The sequence below is a fragment of the Podarcis raffonei genome, chromosome 10 (genome assembly GCF_027172205.1).
Source record: "Podarcis raffonei isolate rPodRaf1 chromosome 10, rPodRaf1.pri, whole genome shotgun sequence".
In the NCBI taxonomy this organism is placed as follows: Eukaryota; Metazoa; Chordata; class Lepidosauria; order Squamata; family Lacertidae; genus Podarcis; species Podarcis raffonei.
In genome coordinates this window covers 65,945,631-65,961,770 of record NC_070611.1, presented here as the reverse complement: position 1 = coordinate 65,961,770, position 16,140 = coordinate 65,945,631, and the positions used below count along the sequence as shown (strand labels likewise).

Here is a 16,140-nt window from a genome sequence, read left to right as displayed (position 1 = left end):
TCGCTTTAATAACTCTTAACAGTTGCAGTTATCTCTCTTCATCACGACTGTGCTTATTCCCCCCAGCTCCTTATACCTAAGGACTTGAGCTCTTTTAAGTTCATGACTGTAAATCAATTTAGATAGTGCCTCAAAGCATAGAGTCAAGAAACTGGCGTTGGTCCAGAGTGAATTAATCTGAAATTAATTTGATTTTGAAAGGCTCCATCTGGCTGTGTTTGGAAAAGGCAGTTAGACAGAGAGAGAAAGATATAAACAAACGATCATCTGTATTCTCCGTGCCAGATGTTTTGTGGGGTGTCCCCCCTCCTTTTTTAAAACCAAAAACCCTCAGTTTTTTTAAAAAAGTGGTGGCAGTGTTGATGATGCTAGATCTCTCTCTCTCTCTCGATCTCTCTCTTTCTCTCTCTCTCAAAATGGCAATCCTATTACAGGTTTCACCAATGGAACTATTTCATTTATTCCTTTATTCTGATTGTTAGGAGATGGGAGAGCAGGGGAATCTTTGTGAGAGGAATGAGATACCAAGCTAACAAAGAGGGGGAAAGCATGGAAATTGTCAACACAAAAGGAATGCCACAGTCTGCTTTCATTGACAAGAATCATGTGATTTAAGCATAGCTGAAAAATTGTTGATATTCTTTAACGCAGAGCCGTTTAAACTGAAATAGTTAAGGCCCTTGATCAATCGCTGCATTCTCCCTTCGCTGTTGGAGACAGTGTGTGTTTCATAGAATCCTGAGATTGTATAGCTGGAAGGGACCTCAGGGGTCATCTAGTCCAACCCCCTGCAAGGCAGGAATCCAAGTTATTGGGAATCACCAGTGTTGTTGCACTCAGGTCCAGCTTGTGGGCTTTGCATGGAGAAGGTTCGTCACTGGTTTCTTCAGTCAAAGGGAGCCAGCAAAGTGAAAGGCGCTTTGCAGAGAGAATCAAGAGTATATCATCATCATCTTTTTTAAAAAATAATATTTATTTAAAAATTCCAATCAAACCAAATTATATATTACAAATTATCCAATAATCAAACAATCCCAATGTTATGCCTAATTATAAATTATTATTATTTTTAGCTGACTTCCCATGCTTCGAGATCAGAGGGAATCCTAATCATCTCATAGTTCTACTGCATTTCAAAATATCACAATAATTCCCTTAATACATTCTGATGTTAATCCTAATCCTCCTCATCATCATCATTTGTACCCCACTCTCCAGCCAGAAAGGCTCCCAGTGTGCCTTACATATAGTCCATTAAAATAAAACAGTCCCTGCCCACAGGCTTACAGATATATATGGAATGACACACAAGGTGAAAGGGACAGGGAGGGAAGAGGAAAAAATAAAACCCAAGCACCGATTCTTAAACAGTTGTTCTTACAATGATCAGCTTGCATAGTTCAGGGGTGGGAGGTGCGTGATGGACCTGGTCTTTCGGGAAAGCTGATGGATGCAAAAGGTTCAGCACCCCCAAGCAGGGCCTGGAAAGACCTCTTTCTTTAAACCTGGGACTCTTGAGAGCCACTGCCAGGCAGGGCAGACAACACTGACCAGATGGACCAAAGCACAATGCAGCCTCCCATGTTCCCATGGCAATACTGGATAGATGGACTGGTCATTGCCCTGCTGATTTAAATGGAACCAGAGGAGACTGGTATATGGGTTCTTGAGGAAGTCAAGCTTTGCAAATTCTGATGGAAAGTGAACCCAGTTCCACGACTTCGGCTAAGGGGTTGGTCGGAATTTCTGTACCTGCCGGATTCTGCTCTTCTCAAAATGTTGCAACACAGTTGCACATTTAAATTGCCATTTTGATTGGGGTTTTTTAAAAAATAGATTACAGTGGACGCTTGGATTGCGAACGTGATCCATGCGGGATGCACGTTCGCAACCCACAGTGTTCGCAACATGCATCCGCGCACGTGTGGGTTGTGATTCAGCGCTTCTGCACATATGCAAAGCGCGATTTAGCGCTTCTGCGCATGTGCAACCGCTGAAACCCAGAAGTAACCCATTCCAGTACTTCCGGGTTTTGGCGGTCCGCAACCCAAAAAAAACGCAACCTGAAGAGGCTGTAACCTGAGGTATGACTGTACTGTAGGCGCAGTACAGAATGATGAGATAAACAGACATTCAAAAGTCGCACAGACTGGAGGTGAAACAGATTCGCCCACCCTTAGGCTGGTGTTGAACCACGAAGGAGCAGGTCCTTTGCTCCCTAAGCCGTTCAATCAGTTGTTGTGGAGTGTGGGTTGTGTAGGCTGCTTGCGGGGACTCCAAAAGGTCTGGCAAGGCTCTTGGGCCTTGCACCTGACAGCCCTGCTTTAAAGCACGTCCAGCTGGGAGTTCCAGTCTTGTTTTCAAGGAAGCTATTTAGATAATGCAGCCACGTTGGATCCGATCAACGTAGCTTTCGTTTGGGTCATGCGCTCTCGGGAATTACTAAAATAGCCTCCTGCATCTCCTAAATCCGGCTGGTATGCCCGTCACATGTGTCTGTGCCAATCTTGAAATGTGTTGCATCGCGCAGCATTTCCTGGAGTTAATTGCTTGGATTTAGTTCTCTGGAGTTGGCACTCAGCTCCCGAACACAAGCTCAGCGGTGCGAACTTCTCCCTTCCTTGCTTGGAAGGGCAGCTGCGCAGCGACGAGGACGGGCCTCCAGAAACCTCGGGCTACACAATGTGGCAATCAACATGAACAAGCAAAACCCTCTATCCAATTTTGCAAGAAGAAAACCAGAATGCACTTAAAACAACAACAGCGCTCCCGACCACAGCAGCTAAAGCTAGGATTAGCAATCCTGTTAATGCATTATCCCTCTCCCCCGTGCACACATAATACATACCGCAGCATAGTCTTCCTCTCCCATCGGCTGTGACATCATCGCGCCTCTCCTTAAGCTCCCGGTCGCACTCCGCATCAATGTCAAACCTTTAATCCTTTTAAAGCTCCCCATCTCTCTGCTTCTGACCACACGTCCTCTCCAGAACAATTAATGAAACGGGACCATATATATATATATATATATGAAGAAGAGTTGAGGGAAGATCTATTTACATCAGGAACAAGAGGGAGAGAAAGATCTAGCTCAGTTGGTAGAGCATGGGATGCTATGATTCTTTATCGGGATCTCCTGCCACTGTGGATCTTGCCGCCTGAGGCGGTTGTCTCACCTTGCCTCATGGGTGGGCCGGTCCTGACTGTGGCTCTGAGACAGGTAGCCTACCAAAGCAGCACACACCCTCATATTAAGGAAAAGAAACATCGCATCAGCCTCTCACCTGCCCAGGTGACATTTGGGGCTTGGGCGAGGGGAAGGGCCACTTGTGAAAAACGAACCTTACCTCGTGCTTCATGCATAGATGGAATAAAAAAAAAGAGCAACTGAGTTTGATCTGCAGGAAGAGGGAGGAGGATGAGTGTTTCTTGCTGTAGGGAAAGGAGAAAAATGGAAGGGGGAGTCAAATGATTTTTCTTGGATGTGTGTTGAGGCAGAAATGGAATGGGGAGTGGGAGATCTTCCCTAAAGCGGTCGCCTTTCTGGGATCTGAGATCGAGTTCCACAGCATCCCTAAAAAGGATGTCTGGATCCCCAGCCTCTTCTCCACACCCCAACTCTGATCCAATGGACCCAGGAGAAAGAGAGAGGAAACGTTGGGTAATTGAAATGGCAGAACGACGCAAGGTTAGGCAAGCAGCGGAATTGGTGATCAAACTTCTCATCATTGGTTTTGAAACGTGTCTTTCATGCCGTTCCCCTGCTCCTTTCTGGACTTGGGAGGGCTGCGAAGAAAGGAGTTAATCTAGGCATATTAATGTGTTCAGGTGTGCTTATGCTTCGGGAGAGACGAGGCGGGGGCCGTTAAATGATTTCTCTGTGTGCAAGTTTGTAGCCCCGGGGCACGGAACGCACTTGTGGTCTCCCCTCTTCCGATATTTAATTTGTGCCTCCTTTGTGAGCAGCGCATGTCATCTTTGCGTTGTGTCTGCCGGCTTTAACCCTTGAATGAGGCAGACAGTGCGGGCACACAGGGCCATCACTTGAGGCCAAGGATGGGGAAATCTGTCAATTTCAATTCCTTTGAGTTTCTCATTATTCCAATCTTTAAATTCAGTTTTCCACATTCATTTATTTTATTTTAAAAAGTTGTGGTAACACTCGCACTTTACATTTAAAGCACTATGATGCCACTTTAAATGGCTTCTGTCAAAGAATTCTGCTAGCTGTAGTTTGTTAAGGGTGCTGAGGGTTGTTAGCCGATTCCTCTTCCTCTCAGTGTGTTACAATTCTCAGAGCGGTTTAACTGTCAATATTTCCTCACAGGGAACTCTGGGAATTGTAGTTCTGTGACGGGGATGGGGAACTATCCTAACAACTCTCAACACCTTTAACAAACTGCAACTCCCAGAATTCTTTGGGGTGTTTTAAGGTGATATCACAGTGTTCTAAATGTATTGTGTGAATGTGGTGAAGCTCTCTGAACTGTATCGTGTTTAGGGGTTTTAATGGCGATTTATCACTGCTCCCTTTATTGTTATTGTTGATTTCATAACATTTTATATTGCTGTGAGTCAACATGGTTGGGCCCTTCCCCTAAAGGTGGCACAGAACTAGTTTTATACATGAATGAATGAAATAACTTGGCTCAGTATCACTGTAGTGAATGGGGAGCTTCTCTCGTGCTATTTCCATTAATTACACTGGCCAAAGGAAACTGTCCAATGAGATGTGCCTTAAGGGTCAGATCCTGCTGGCTACTACTCTGCCAACCTAAACAGTGCTCATAGTCTGCCTTCTGGTTCATCTTTCCTTTTGGTAGGATTTGGTAAACCTCTGTATCTTGGTATCTGAAGAAGTGTGCATGCACACGAAAGCTTATACCCAGAACAAACTTAGTTGGTCTCTAAGGTGCTACTGGACAATTTTTTAATTTATTTCGACTGTGTCAGACCAACACCTGACTCTGTACCTTATTTGTACTTTACAGGACGTAAATAGTTTTTTGGACCCCTTTTCTTTTTAGTTTATATCGTATAAAACAGATGATGGGCTCCTGAGTTGAAATAAAGCACATTCCCTTCTTTTCTTTTCTATTATAGGTAATTTATTAGCAACTTGAGTTATGTACAGTAGTACCTCAAGTTACAAAAGCCTCAGGATGCAAACACTTCAGGTTACAAACTCCACTAACCTGGAAGAGTTACCTCGAGTTGCGAACTTTGCCCCAGGATGAGAACAGAAATCATGTACCAGCGGTCGGTGCAGTGGCAGCAAGAGACCCCATTAGTGAAAGCACGCCTCTCTTCTCATCCTGAAGCAAAGTTCTTAACCTGAGGTACTATTTCTGGGTTAGCGGAGTCTGTAACCTGAAGCGTCTGTAACCTGAGGTACCACTGTACTTCTCAGAGGACCTGTGGATTGTGGCTGACCTCATACGACCTCACACCGGTGATGAGAAAAAACCCCGGAGCCAGAGTGAACAGAATTGGGTGCGCAGCCTTGTTCACCATGAAGCAGACTGCTTCAGGTGGAAGAGTATAGGGGGGACAGATGAAGGCAGAAACCGATATCAGAATAATGTAATGAGGTGTTGCTCTTTTGGTTTTTTTAAAGCATTGGCTCTTAAGCAAAGGAGGAGTGGAGGATGCCAGTGTTTGGATTCTGCTGCAGGAAGTAAAATATCTTTGTCCCACACTATATTGGCAGCAAGGAATCTGCCTGGCCGGAGCATTTTTTTCCTGTTTTGTGCAACAATATGACACATGCAGAGGCCGGTTTTTGCATTACTCATTGGATATCTTGCCGGCTGCTTTGTATGCCCTTTCACGTGACTTTTGAGTGTTTCAGAATCCAAACACACTTGCACTGGGGGCGGATACTCTGCCGCCTCGGGAGCCCTCGTGGGGGAAGGGTGTCCTTTCACTGATTTTCTGTTCTGCCGGAGAGCAGCGTGTTTGTACAGTAGCCCCCATACGTCTCCTTAAAATGGCCTTTTCTTTTGAGAGCCACAAGCGCCGTTTTGTGACTTGAGCTTGGCACCCTCTTTGTACGTGATGGATTCAAGCGGCGGTCTGCAGTCGGAGAATAACGTAATGACACGTTTTCGCTGTTGTTTGTTCACGGCATTAACATGGTATTTTGTTGGCGGTGGCACTTAATCAGTTTGGAAGCGCTAGTTGTGCTCTATTTCCCTCTCCATTGACTGTTGCTTGTTATTCCTTTTCTGCTTGCAAATGACATTATTTCAAAAAACAGAAAATGTTCCCGCTGACGGCGCTCTCCTTTCCCCCTTTCTCTCTCTCTCTCCAGTAACGGCACAGCTAACAAGATGAATGGAGCTTTGGATCACTCAGATCAGCCAGACCCAGATGCCATTAAGATGTTTGTCGGACAGATCCCCCGTTCGTGGTCAGAAAAGGAGCTAAAGGAACTTTTTGAGCCTTACGGAGCTGTCTACCAGATCAACGTTCTCCGAGATCGGAGCCAGAATCCTCCCCAAAGCAAAGGTATGGCAACACAACAACAGTGGAGTGAGAATGAGGTTCTTGTTGGGACAGGGGAAAGTGGGGTTCTTCTGCAACCAAAACTCCCATCGCATTCATCCAGTGTTTCTAATGATGGTTGCGTCTAGGGAGGGAGAGTAGCGTTTGGGTGCTTGCTCCCATACGGAATTGTCTTGAGGGATGTGTGAGAATCATGAATACGGGTTTGAATTTTATTTGCAGTTTTGAGATTTCTGTTGTGTCTTCAAACATGGGGAGGGATGGAGTTAGGGCTGTGCGGCAACAATAATAATAATAAAGGATACTGCTTCTTTCTGAAAACACGGAGGTGTTCTTTTGAACCCTAGCACATTTATAATGGGAGGAGTGAGATGTTGCTGCTGTTCAGGATTCAGGATTCTCTGTTGTGTTTCCAATCTCCCTTCCTCCACCTCCTGCTCCCACCCACCCTGCAGTCAGCATTTCATAGGTATTGAACACAACTTTTGTTTCCACCATCCCCTCCCATTACATTTTCCTCCCTCTAAACATTCATTGCACTTCTGCAAACACTGGGGGTTTCCCAGAGCCTGTTGATAACTCTCTCTTGTATATGGCTGATGCCCTTTTGGCTGCATACGTAGGGATGGGGAGGAATTCAATTCAGTGCAATTAAAGTCTTCCCTAATCAGTGCTCTCAGAAACAATATGCAAATAGAAACCCAGCTCTTCTTCGAATTTTGCAAGGCAGTTCTCCAGCCCAAGTCAAGTGCACATAAATGCAGGTGTTGGGGTGAAGTCTACGTATAAATGTGTATATTAGTGAATGTAAAATGCAAACATGCATTACAGTAGGCAAGACCGGTTTGCAAAAAGGTCCATATTGGGCAAAACTGCACACAAAAATGTGCAGAAGGTCCCAGGTTCAGACTCCAGGTAGGTCTGGGAACGACTCCTTGCCTGAAACCCTGGTGGTCAATGGAGACACCACTGAGCTAGATTAGGGAAATGGGATAGCTTGGTTAGCATGTGGTGCTGATGATGCCAAGGTTGCAGGTTCGATCCCTGTACAAGACTCCTGCATTGCAGGGGGTTGAACCAGATCATGGGTAGGCAGACTAAGGCCTGGGGGCCGGATCCGGCCCAATAGCCTTCTAAATCCGGCTTGCGGACAGTCTGGGAATCAGCGTGTTTATACATAAGTAGAATGTGTCCTTTAATTTAAAATGCATCTCTGGGTTATTTGTGGGGCCTGCCTGGTGTTTTTACATGAGTAGAATGTGTGCTTTTATTTAAAATGCATCTCTGGGTTATTTGTGGGGCATAAGAATTTGTTCTTTTTTTTCCCCCTTCAGAATATAGTCCAGCCCCCCACAAGGTCTGAAGGACAGTGGGCTGGCCCCCTGCTGAAAAAGTTTGCTGACCCCTGAAGTAGATGATTCTTAGGGCCTCATCCAACTCAATGGTTCAGTGGTTCTAGATCAGGCATGTCCAAAGTCTGTTTCGGGGGCCTAATCCGGCCTGCTGGTCAGTTTAATCCGGCCCCTGTGGCAGTATATGTCCTGGGGTAAAATCCTAAAAAAAAGCTCAGCAACATCAATCCTAAAAAAAGTTCAATGGCTTTGGGGTTAAATCCTAAAAATAGCTCAACAACTTCAGTTCTAAAAAAAAAAGCTCAACAACTCCATCAGATCTGGCCCTCTTTGAAAAAAGTTTGGGCAGCCCTGTTCTAGATGGACCAATGATATAGCTCAGCACAAGGCCTCTTCCTATGTTCCTTTGAAGGTGGCAGGGACAGGGATGTGATGGAGGGGAAGGGGGCAGCAAATATGGCTCCACCGTTCCCTTATGAATTCTGAAATATATGAGATGTCAAACACTTGCAAAGGGTTTCAGTGTCTGTCCACTGCCGGAAGGGTTAGTTATAGGGTGGAGGCATGCATTTAATTGCTCAATCTTTAAGGATGCACAACTTATCTGTCACATCAATTTTATTTTGTTTCTTAAATGCAGCTTGTGACCCATGTGCTGGCTACTTTTCTGATTACAGTTTCACCCCCCTGATAAAACTTTGGGACAAAGTCAAAGATGGATAACTTCCCAGTGCTGTGTGTAGGCTTAAAGTCTCAGTGAGGTATTGTGGCTAATGATGGTTTGCGCTAACCACTGCTTAGAACTTGGGCAGTGATTTGAAGATCCAAACATCTGGCGGGCGAACCTTTTTTTTAGAGCTGCTTGTCTGCTTCTGTTTTTTACCCTCTCAGCTTCAGGACTTCCAAAGTTGGTTTCTTTCTCCAGTTGGGAGAACTGGCAAAGCAATGGCTGTTACTATAGTTTGTCCATTGAGACATCATGCTGAATCTCAGGTAGCTCAAAATATGGTTGGCAAACCCAAAGTAGGGCTTCTGATAGAAACTTGCTAGCCAATCACAAACCATCAGTTGTCAATGCAGGCAGTAACCATGGTTTACTGGTTTGATTTTCTGACAGGCAAACCATAGTTCAGGCCTGTTTGTCTGTTTTGTTTTACGTTTGCTCAGCCTTCCTGCTTCTATGGCACAACAACCTCCAGCTGCAGACCAATGACACTAACTGGCTTGTCAATTTGGACATTGCGCCAAACTGCAGCTGGCGCGCGAAACATGCTTTTTAAGGTATCCCGAGGTTTTGTGACTTTTGCTGTGCAAACCAGCTCAGCTACATTCCTGGAAATCAAATCATACTTGTTGTTACTCTGCTTTGCTGACCTGTTGCAAATCATGGTTTGTGAATTTTGACTTTGTGCCAGTTCGCGGTTAAGCTGCCTTAACCACAGTTAAACAGTGGCGTCTGTCTGGATTTGTTTACATCAAAGACCTTTGGGCGGAGGGCTCTGCGATTGGGCAGTTGACAAAGGAGTATGTTCTAATTGGCATCCTTACCTTCAAGCATCTTCTCAGTGTCAGTGATTCAGAATGTTTGATTATTTTTTGCTGGCTCTGTTCCACTTGACTATCTATGTATACCCAAGCTGAGCATCTCCCGGCAGGGGCAAGGAGAGGATCTCTTTGAGCTGTTTTTGAGGCTGCTGTCTGAGTTTCTTACAGTCCCTGTCAAAAACAACCGACAGCTCCTGCTTTCTCCTCTGCTGTCATTACCAACTGCCTTCTCTACCCTCTAACTACAAATGTCCTACTTCACTTGTTTTCCTGCCTTCTCTGTGCTGCTGCCAATTCTGTGTGGCAGGAGCTGAAGGCGGAAGCAGAGAGCAGCGTTTTCCTAGGCACTTATCCTTCAGCTCTCTGGAAATTGGGCCGAAAAAAAGCCTCCATTCTACAAGCCCTAACTCCTGTAATTGGGACAAGTTTTGCAAACTGGAGAAACTGTCCAAATTAAAACTTTTCAAAATTTGGGTCTGCAACAAAGTTTGCATTTTTGGATGTGTTGTGCATGTGTGCATAGATTTTTTGGGGGATAGATTTTTTATTTTTGTATCTTGTTTCTTTGCTGAGTTGAGAGAGAGATTCATTCATGAGCTCATAACTAAATTATCATATGCTGCAAAGTTCTCTTATGTGATTTGCTGCCCAGAGGTATAGCAATGGCCACCAGCTTGGAAAGTCTTAAGAGACATTTAGACAGATTCATGGAGGATTAAGTCTTTCAGTGTCTCCTAGTCATGATTATTTTAGCTTGTAGGCAGTGGTGGCTGGTGCCCATTGGGAGTGGTTGGGCGGAAGGCAAGGAGGCCAACTCTAGGTGGCGCCAGAGCCAAAGACAGGCAGAGCCAGCTCACTCTGGTTTTACCCTCACCCTTTCCCCTGGTGATTTATACAAGGCCAACACTAAGATTAAGGAGGAGGAAACAGACAGGTACTGGACTGGTGGCAGGAAAAAGGGCTGCCGGAGACCCAGCCACTGTGATCCACACGATGGTCACCTCCAGACTTGATTATTGTAACTGCCCTTGAGACTGACCCAGAAACTCCAGCGGGTGCAGAATGCCGCGGCGAGACTCCTTACGGGGTCCTCGCCGTGGGATCACATTCACCCGGTGCTATACCAGCTGCACTGGCTCCCGGTGGAGTACAGGATCAGGTTTAAGGTGCTGATTTTAATCTTTAAAGCCCTATACAGCCTAGGACCCTCATACCTATGGGACCGCCTCTCCTGGTATGCCCCATGGAGGACCTTATGGTCTTCAAACAAAAACATATTGGAGGTCCCAGGCCACAGGGAGGTTAGGCTGGCCTCAACCAGAGCCAGGGTCTTTTCGGCTGTGGCCCTGATCTGGTGGTCACAAGAGACTAGGGCCCTGCGGGACTTGACATATTTCCGCAGGGCCTGCAAGACAGAGCTGTTCCACTAGGCCTTTGGCCAAGGCACAGCCTGACCCCCTCAACTTTAACTAGGATCCGATAATTTGAGATCTTTTTGCTGTTGAACTTTTCTGTTTGCTAGCTCTTGTCCTTTGGAGTTAACAAGGCAACCCCTCTTTTCTACCTGGGGGAGCTGAAAGCTCTTATGAAAGAATAGATTTCTGTTCCCCCAGAGGTAGTGATGGTCATCAACTTGGATGACTGTAAAAGAGAACCAGACAGGTTCATGGAGGACAAGGCTATCAGTGGCAGCCAGACACAATGGCTGTGTTCCACCTCTGCTGTCAGAGACCCTATGTCTCTGAATACCAGTTGCTGTAAGTGGGAGAGCACTGTTGGAGTCAGGTGCATCTGAATGACCACTGTGAGAATGAGATGCTGGACTAGGTGGGCTCTTCCTATGCTCTTTTGATCCCCCTACATCCCACCTTGGTAACTTAGATCTGTAGGTGAAGATCTGTTGACGGTGCTTCAGACCCTCACACTAAAAAATGCTATGACTTGAGCATGTTATTTTAGCATTGTTCCACCTGTTCTTTGGAATTCCCATCCCACGCAAACGAAGCAAGCGCAAACACGGTTGTTCTTTTGACGATTGTTGCAAAGTACAAGAAAGAAGATTCCACCTAAACATTAGGAAGAACTTCCTGACAGTAAGAGCTGTTCGACAGTGGAATTTGCTGCCAAGGAGTGTGGTGGAGTCTCCTTCTTTGGAGGTCTTTAAGCAGAGGCTTGACAACCATATGTCAGGAGTGCTCTGATGGTGTTTCCTGCTTGGCAGGGGGTTGGACTCAGTGGCCCTTGTGGTCTCTTCCAACTCTATGATTCTACGATTCTATGACTTGTCTTCCTGGCCTTCCTGAATTAGTTCCCCTTTATTTCTACAGCACTTCATTCTTGCTGGCATTGGGGGTTTTTTACGAGTTGTGCTATGTTCTATATTCTACGTTTATACACCACTCGCCTCTCCGGTGGTCCTCCCTGGCTATAAATCTCCCTCAGTCCAGAGAGACCGGTGATAAGTGACCCCTCCCTCCTAAGAGGAGCACACTTGTCTTCTGGCATATCGTAGCAGAAGAAAGAGTCCATCAGTAGCTCTAAACTACTTTGTTTTACAGTCTATGTACAGAGAATCCATCAGCATGTCTGTGCTCTTTGAGCACCAGTACACAACAGCATCAGGGATGTGGGTGGCGCTGTGGGTTAAACCACAGAGCCTAGGGCTTGCCGATCAGAAGGTCAGCGGTTCGAATCCCTGCGACAGGGTGAACTCCTGTTGCTCGGTCCCTGCTCCTGCCAACCTAGCAGTTCGAAAGCACGTCAAAGTGCAAGTAGATACATAGGTACCACTCCGGCGGGAAGGTAAACGGCGTTTCCGTGCGCTGCTCTGGTTCGCCAGAAGTGGCTTAGTCATGCTGGCCACATGACCCGGAAGCTGTACGCCGGTTCCCTTGGCCAATAAAGCAAGATGAGCGCCGCAACCCCAGAGTCGGCCACGACTGGACCTAATGGTCAGGGGTCCCTTTACCTTTTACAGTACAGCATCACAAACAGAAGTGAAGCCAACTTCCAACAGTACTCCAACAGTACTGAGACTTCCTGTCTCATACTCTCTCAGACACTCACATGATAAACACAAAACATAGTGCTACTGCTGGAGTAGCACGGATGGATAAAAATCGTAACAGCACACACTTGTTTGACTGTCTGGTTGATACCCAGGACAACCATAGGAAGGTACCTTGTAGTGAGTCAGACATGTGGGCCCTGGTCTAATTTCATGTGGGTGGTGAGAAATGTAGGGAGAGAGGGGAGAGGGGGGGAGAGAGGGAGAGAGAGAGAGCGCATACTAGTGCGGGGTAGTTGTTAGAGTGCTAAACCAGAACCTGAGAAACCAGTGTCCAAACAAACCTCACTGGGTGGCCTTGCGCCCAGTCACTGCCTCTCAGCCTAATCTACCTCACAGGGTTGTTGTGAGGATAAAATTGGGGCGGAGAGAACAGTGCACATGTCCTTCAGTTCCTTGGCGAAAAAGGGGTCATATAAATGTGATAACCAAATAATAGAAGTGAGTGGCAGAAAAGGGGAAGGCAGTGGCAGCACTAGAGAAAGAGAAAGAAGGAGCCGCATTCTGCACAGGTTCCTGCTCACTGCTGGCATGCAGGCCTCCACCAGATTAACCTATAGGGAAGGCAACCCTTGACAGGAAAAAGGTTCCCCCCTAACTGACAGTTGCTGCTCAGGGTTTCCTGAGGTCTCCCATTCTGATATTGTCTCCTGACTTCCAGCTCTGCAGAAACTTCACGCAGGCTCTTGGGGACAGTAGGGACTGAGCTGTCTTGGTAGCAAGTATGGCATGGCAGGATGCTGGAAGGCCAGAGAGCCCATGAAAGAGGAAATCCAAGGGGATACGGCATCAGCACATGTCTTGAAATGGCAACCCAGTCTTTGAACGAGCTCTGCAGGCTTCTCTCCTGGATCATTCACCCTACATCTTACAAGCCTCTCCTTCGCCGCAGCAGCTGAAAGGAATCCTTCTGTGTGTCCCATTAGCTTGAATTGAACTATTTTTGCCTACCTGGGTGGTAGACCGGGTCGCCTTTCTGCTGGCATTTAAGCATTTGAGAAGCGGGTTTCAGCAGCAACATCTGCTCATGCTGTTTTCTTCCCTTACAAAAGCAATATAGAGTATTGCATAAATGTGTGCCACTCTGCACACACACACACACACAGAGAGAGAGAGAGAGAGAGAGAGAGAGAGAGGTATTTTTTTGGAAGGGAAAGCAGAATTCTTTAAGAAGTTGCATGAGATTTTGATGGACTATATGGATTACAATTTAATCATGATGGGTGACATGAATGGAGTAGTTTCAACAAATATGGACAAAGCACAAAGACAGGTAATCACAAAAGACGGAAGACTACCAAAAACTTTTTTTGAAATGACTGACAATATGGACTTGATTGACATTTGGAGAACAAAACACCCATTAGAAAGAGAGGGAACCTTCTTTTCTGAAGCCAAAATGACATGGACACGGATTGACCAAATTTGGGTGACTAGCAGTATGGCGTCGAACATAAAGAAAGTGGAAATCTGCCCAAAAACCCTCTCCGACCATAACGCAGTAAAGATGGTGATGAAGCAAACAACAGCTGGCTCCTTCAGATGGAGAATGAATGACACCTTATTTAGAGACGAGGAGATTTGCAAGAAGGCCCAAAAAACTTTGAAAGATTATTTTGAAATCAACTTAAGGACTAAAGTAGAAAAAAGAATAGTATGGGACGCAAGTAAAGCCGTGATGAGAGGGTTTTTGATACAACAAAATTCATTAAAGAAAAGAAAGCAAAATGAGAGGAAAGAGAAAATCTTGGAAAAGATAAAAGAAGGGGAAAGGAAACTAAGATTGAAGCCAAAATCGCAAGAGATTTTAAGAGAAATTAAATTGTATCAAACACAATATATGGAACTGATGAATCAAGAAATAGAATGGAAAATTAAACAAATGAGACAAAAGACTTTTGAATCTGCAGATAAATGTGGCAAGTTATTGGCTTGGCAAATAAAGAAGAGACAAAAACTCAACACGGTAACAAACTTAGAAGTGGAAGGAAAGAACATATGTAACCCAGTGGAAATTAGGAACTGTTTTCAGAGCTACTTTAGACAACTGTATACACAAGGGCCGCAGAAAGAAATGGACATACAACAATTCCTCGAGAAAAATGGGCTGAAAAAGATTTCGCAGGAAAGTAAGACAATTTTGAACCAGGAGATATCAGCACAGGAAATAGAAGATGCCATTCAAAGCATGACGTTGGGCAAATCACCTGGACCTGATGGACTGACTTCCAAATACTACAAAGTTTTGAAGGAAGGGTTGATACAACCTTTGAAGGAAGTCTGCAACGAGATCATGGAGGGGAGGAAAGCACCCGATACGTGGAGGGAGGCCTACATTACACTTATACCAAAGACAGAGACTGAAAAGACCCAACTTAAGAACTACCGACCCATCTCGCTACTAAATGTGGATTACAAAATCTTTGCTGATATTTTAGCAAAGAGATTGAAAAGAGTTTTGATGGAGGAGATTCATGGGGACCAAGCGGGCTTTCTCCCGAAAAGGCATTTGTCGGACAACGTAAGGAATATAATAGACATTTTGGAGAAGCTGGAAGTGAATATAAATACCAAGGCTGTTTTGATATTTGTGGACGCTGAGAAAGCCTTTGACAATATATCTTGGAGTTTCATGTTGAAGAACCTCCGGGGGATGGGGGTAGGCCAAGGGTTTGAAAATGGTATAGGTGCAATATACTCTGAACAGAAAGCAAAATTAATTGTAAATAATGTGGTTACAGAAGGGTTCAAGATTGAAAAAGGGACACGTCAGGGATGTCCTATCTCCCCACTACTTTTTATATCGGTCCTGGAGGTTTTGCTTAATATGATCAGGAGGGACCAGCTGGTTAAAGGGATTCAGGTCGGAGCTAAACAATACAAATTGAGAGCATTTGCAGATGACCTAGTACTTACATTACAAGAGCCAGAAGCTAGTACGAAAAGAGTTTTGGAAATAATTCAAGAGTTTGGTCAAATGGCAGGATTTAAATTGAATAAGTTAAAGACTAAGGTTTTGGAGAAAAATTTAACACAGGTTGAAAAAGAAAGGTTTCAGAATGAGACGGGGTTGACTGTGGTTAAAAAAGTGAAATACCTGGGTATAAATATGACAGCTAAGAATGTGAACCTATTTAAAGACAATTATGAAAAAACTTGGACAGAAGTGAAAAAAGATTTGGAGATTTGGTCAAACTTGAAGCTTTCCTTGTTAGGTCGAATTGCAGTTATAAAAATGAATGTATTGCCAAGAATGTTGTTCTTGTTCCAAGCATTACAAATAATGGATAAAATGGACTGTTTCAAGAAGTGGCAGAAAGACATATCTAAATTTGTCTGGCAGGGCAAGAAGCCCAGAATTAAATTTAAGATATTAACGGATTCAAAGGAAAGAGGGGGGTTTGCCCTGCCAGACTTTAAACTGTACTATGAAGCGGCAGCTTTCTGCTGGCTAAAAGATTGGCTGCTTCTTGAAAACACAGACATTTTGGATTTGGAAGGTTTTAACAATATTTTTGGGTGGCATGCATATTTGTGGTATGACAAGGTTAAAGCACATAAAAGTTTTAAAAACCATATTGTCAGAAAAGCACTACTAAATGTCTGGGTCAGATATAAAGATCTGCTGGAAAACAAAACCCCAAGGTGGCTGTCGCCAATGGAAGCGAA

General features: G+C 45.0%; 1 protein-coding gene across 25 annotated transcripts in view; it reads left to right on the top strand.

Annotated features, from left to right (window-relative positions):
- CELF2 (CUGBP Elav-like family member 2) overlaps nt 1-16,140 on the top strand; it is a 547,441-nt gene that overhangs the window by 350,253 nt on the left and 181,048 nt on the right. For all 25 annotated transcript variants that reach the window (XM_053405505.1, XM_053405501.1, XM_053405499.1 and 22 more), the window contains one exon: nt 6,314-6,510. In XM_053405505.1, the coding sequence (XP_053261480.1) occupies nt 6,314-6,510 (197 nt within the window). The remainder of the gene's footprint in view (nt 1-6,313; nt 6,511-16,140) is intronic.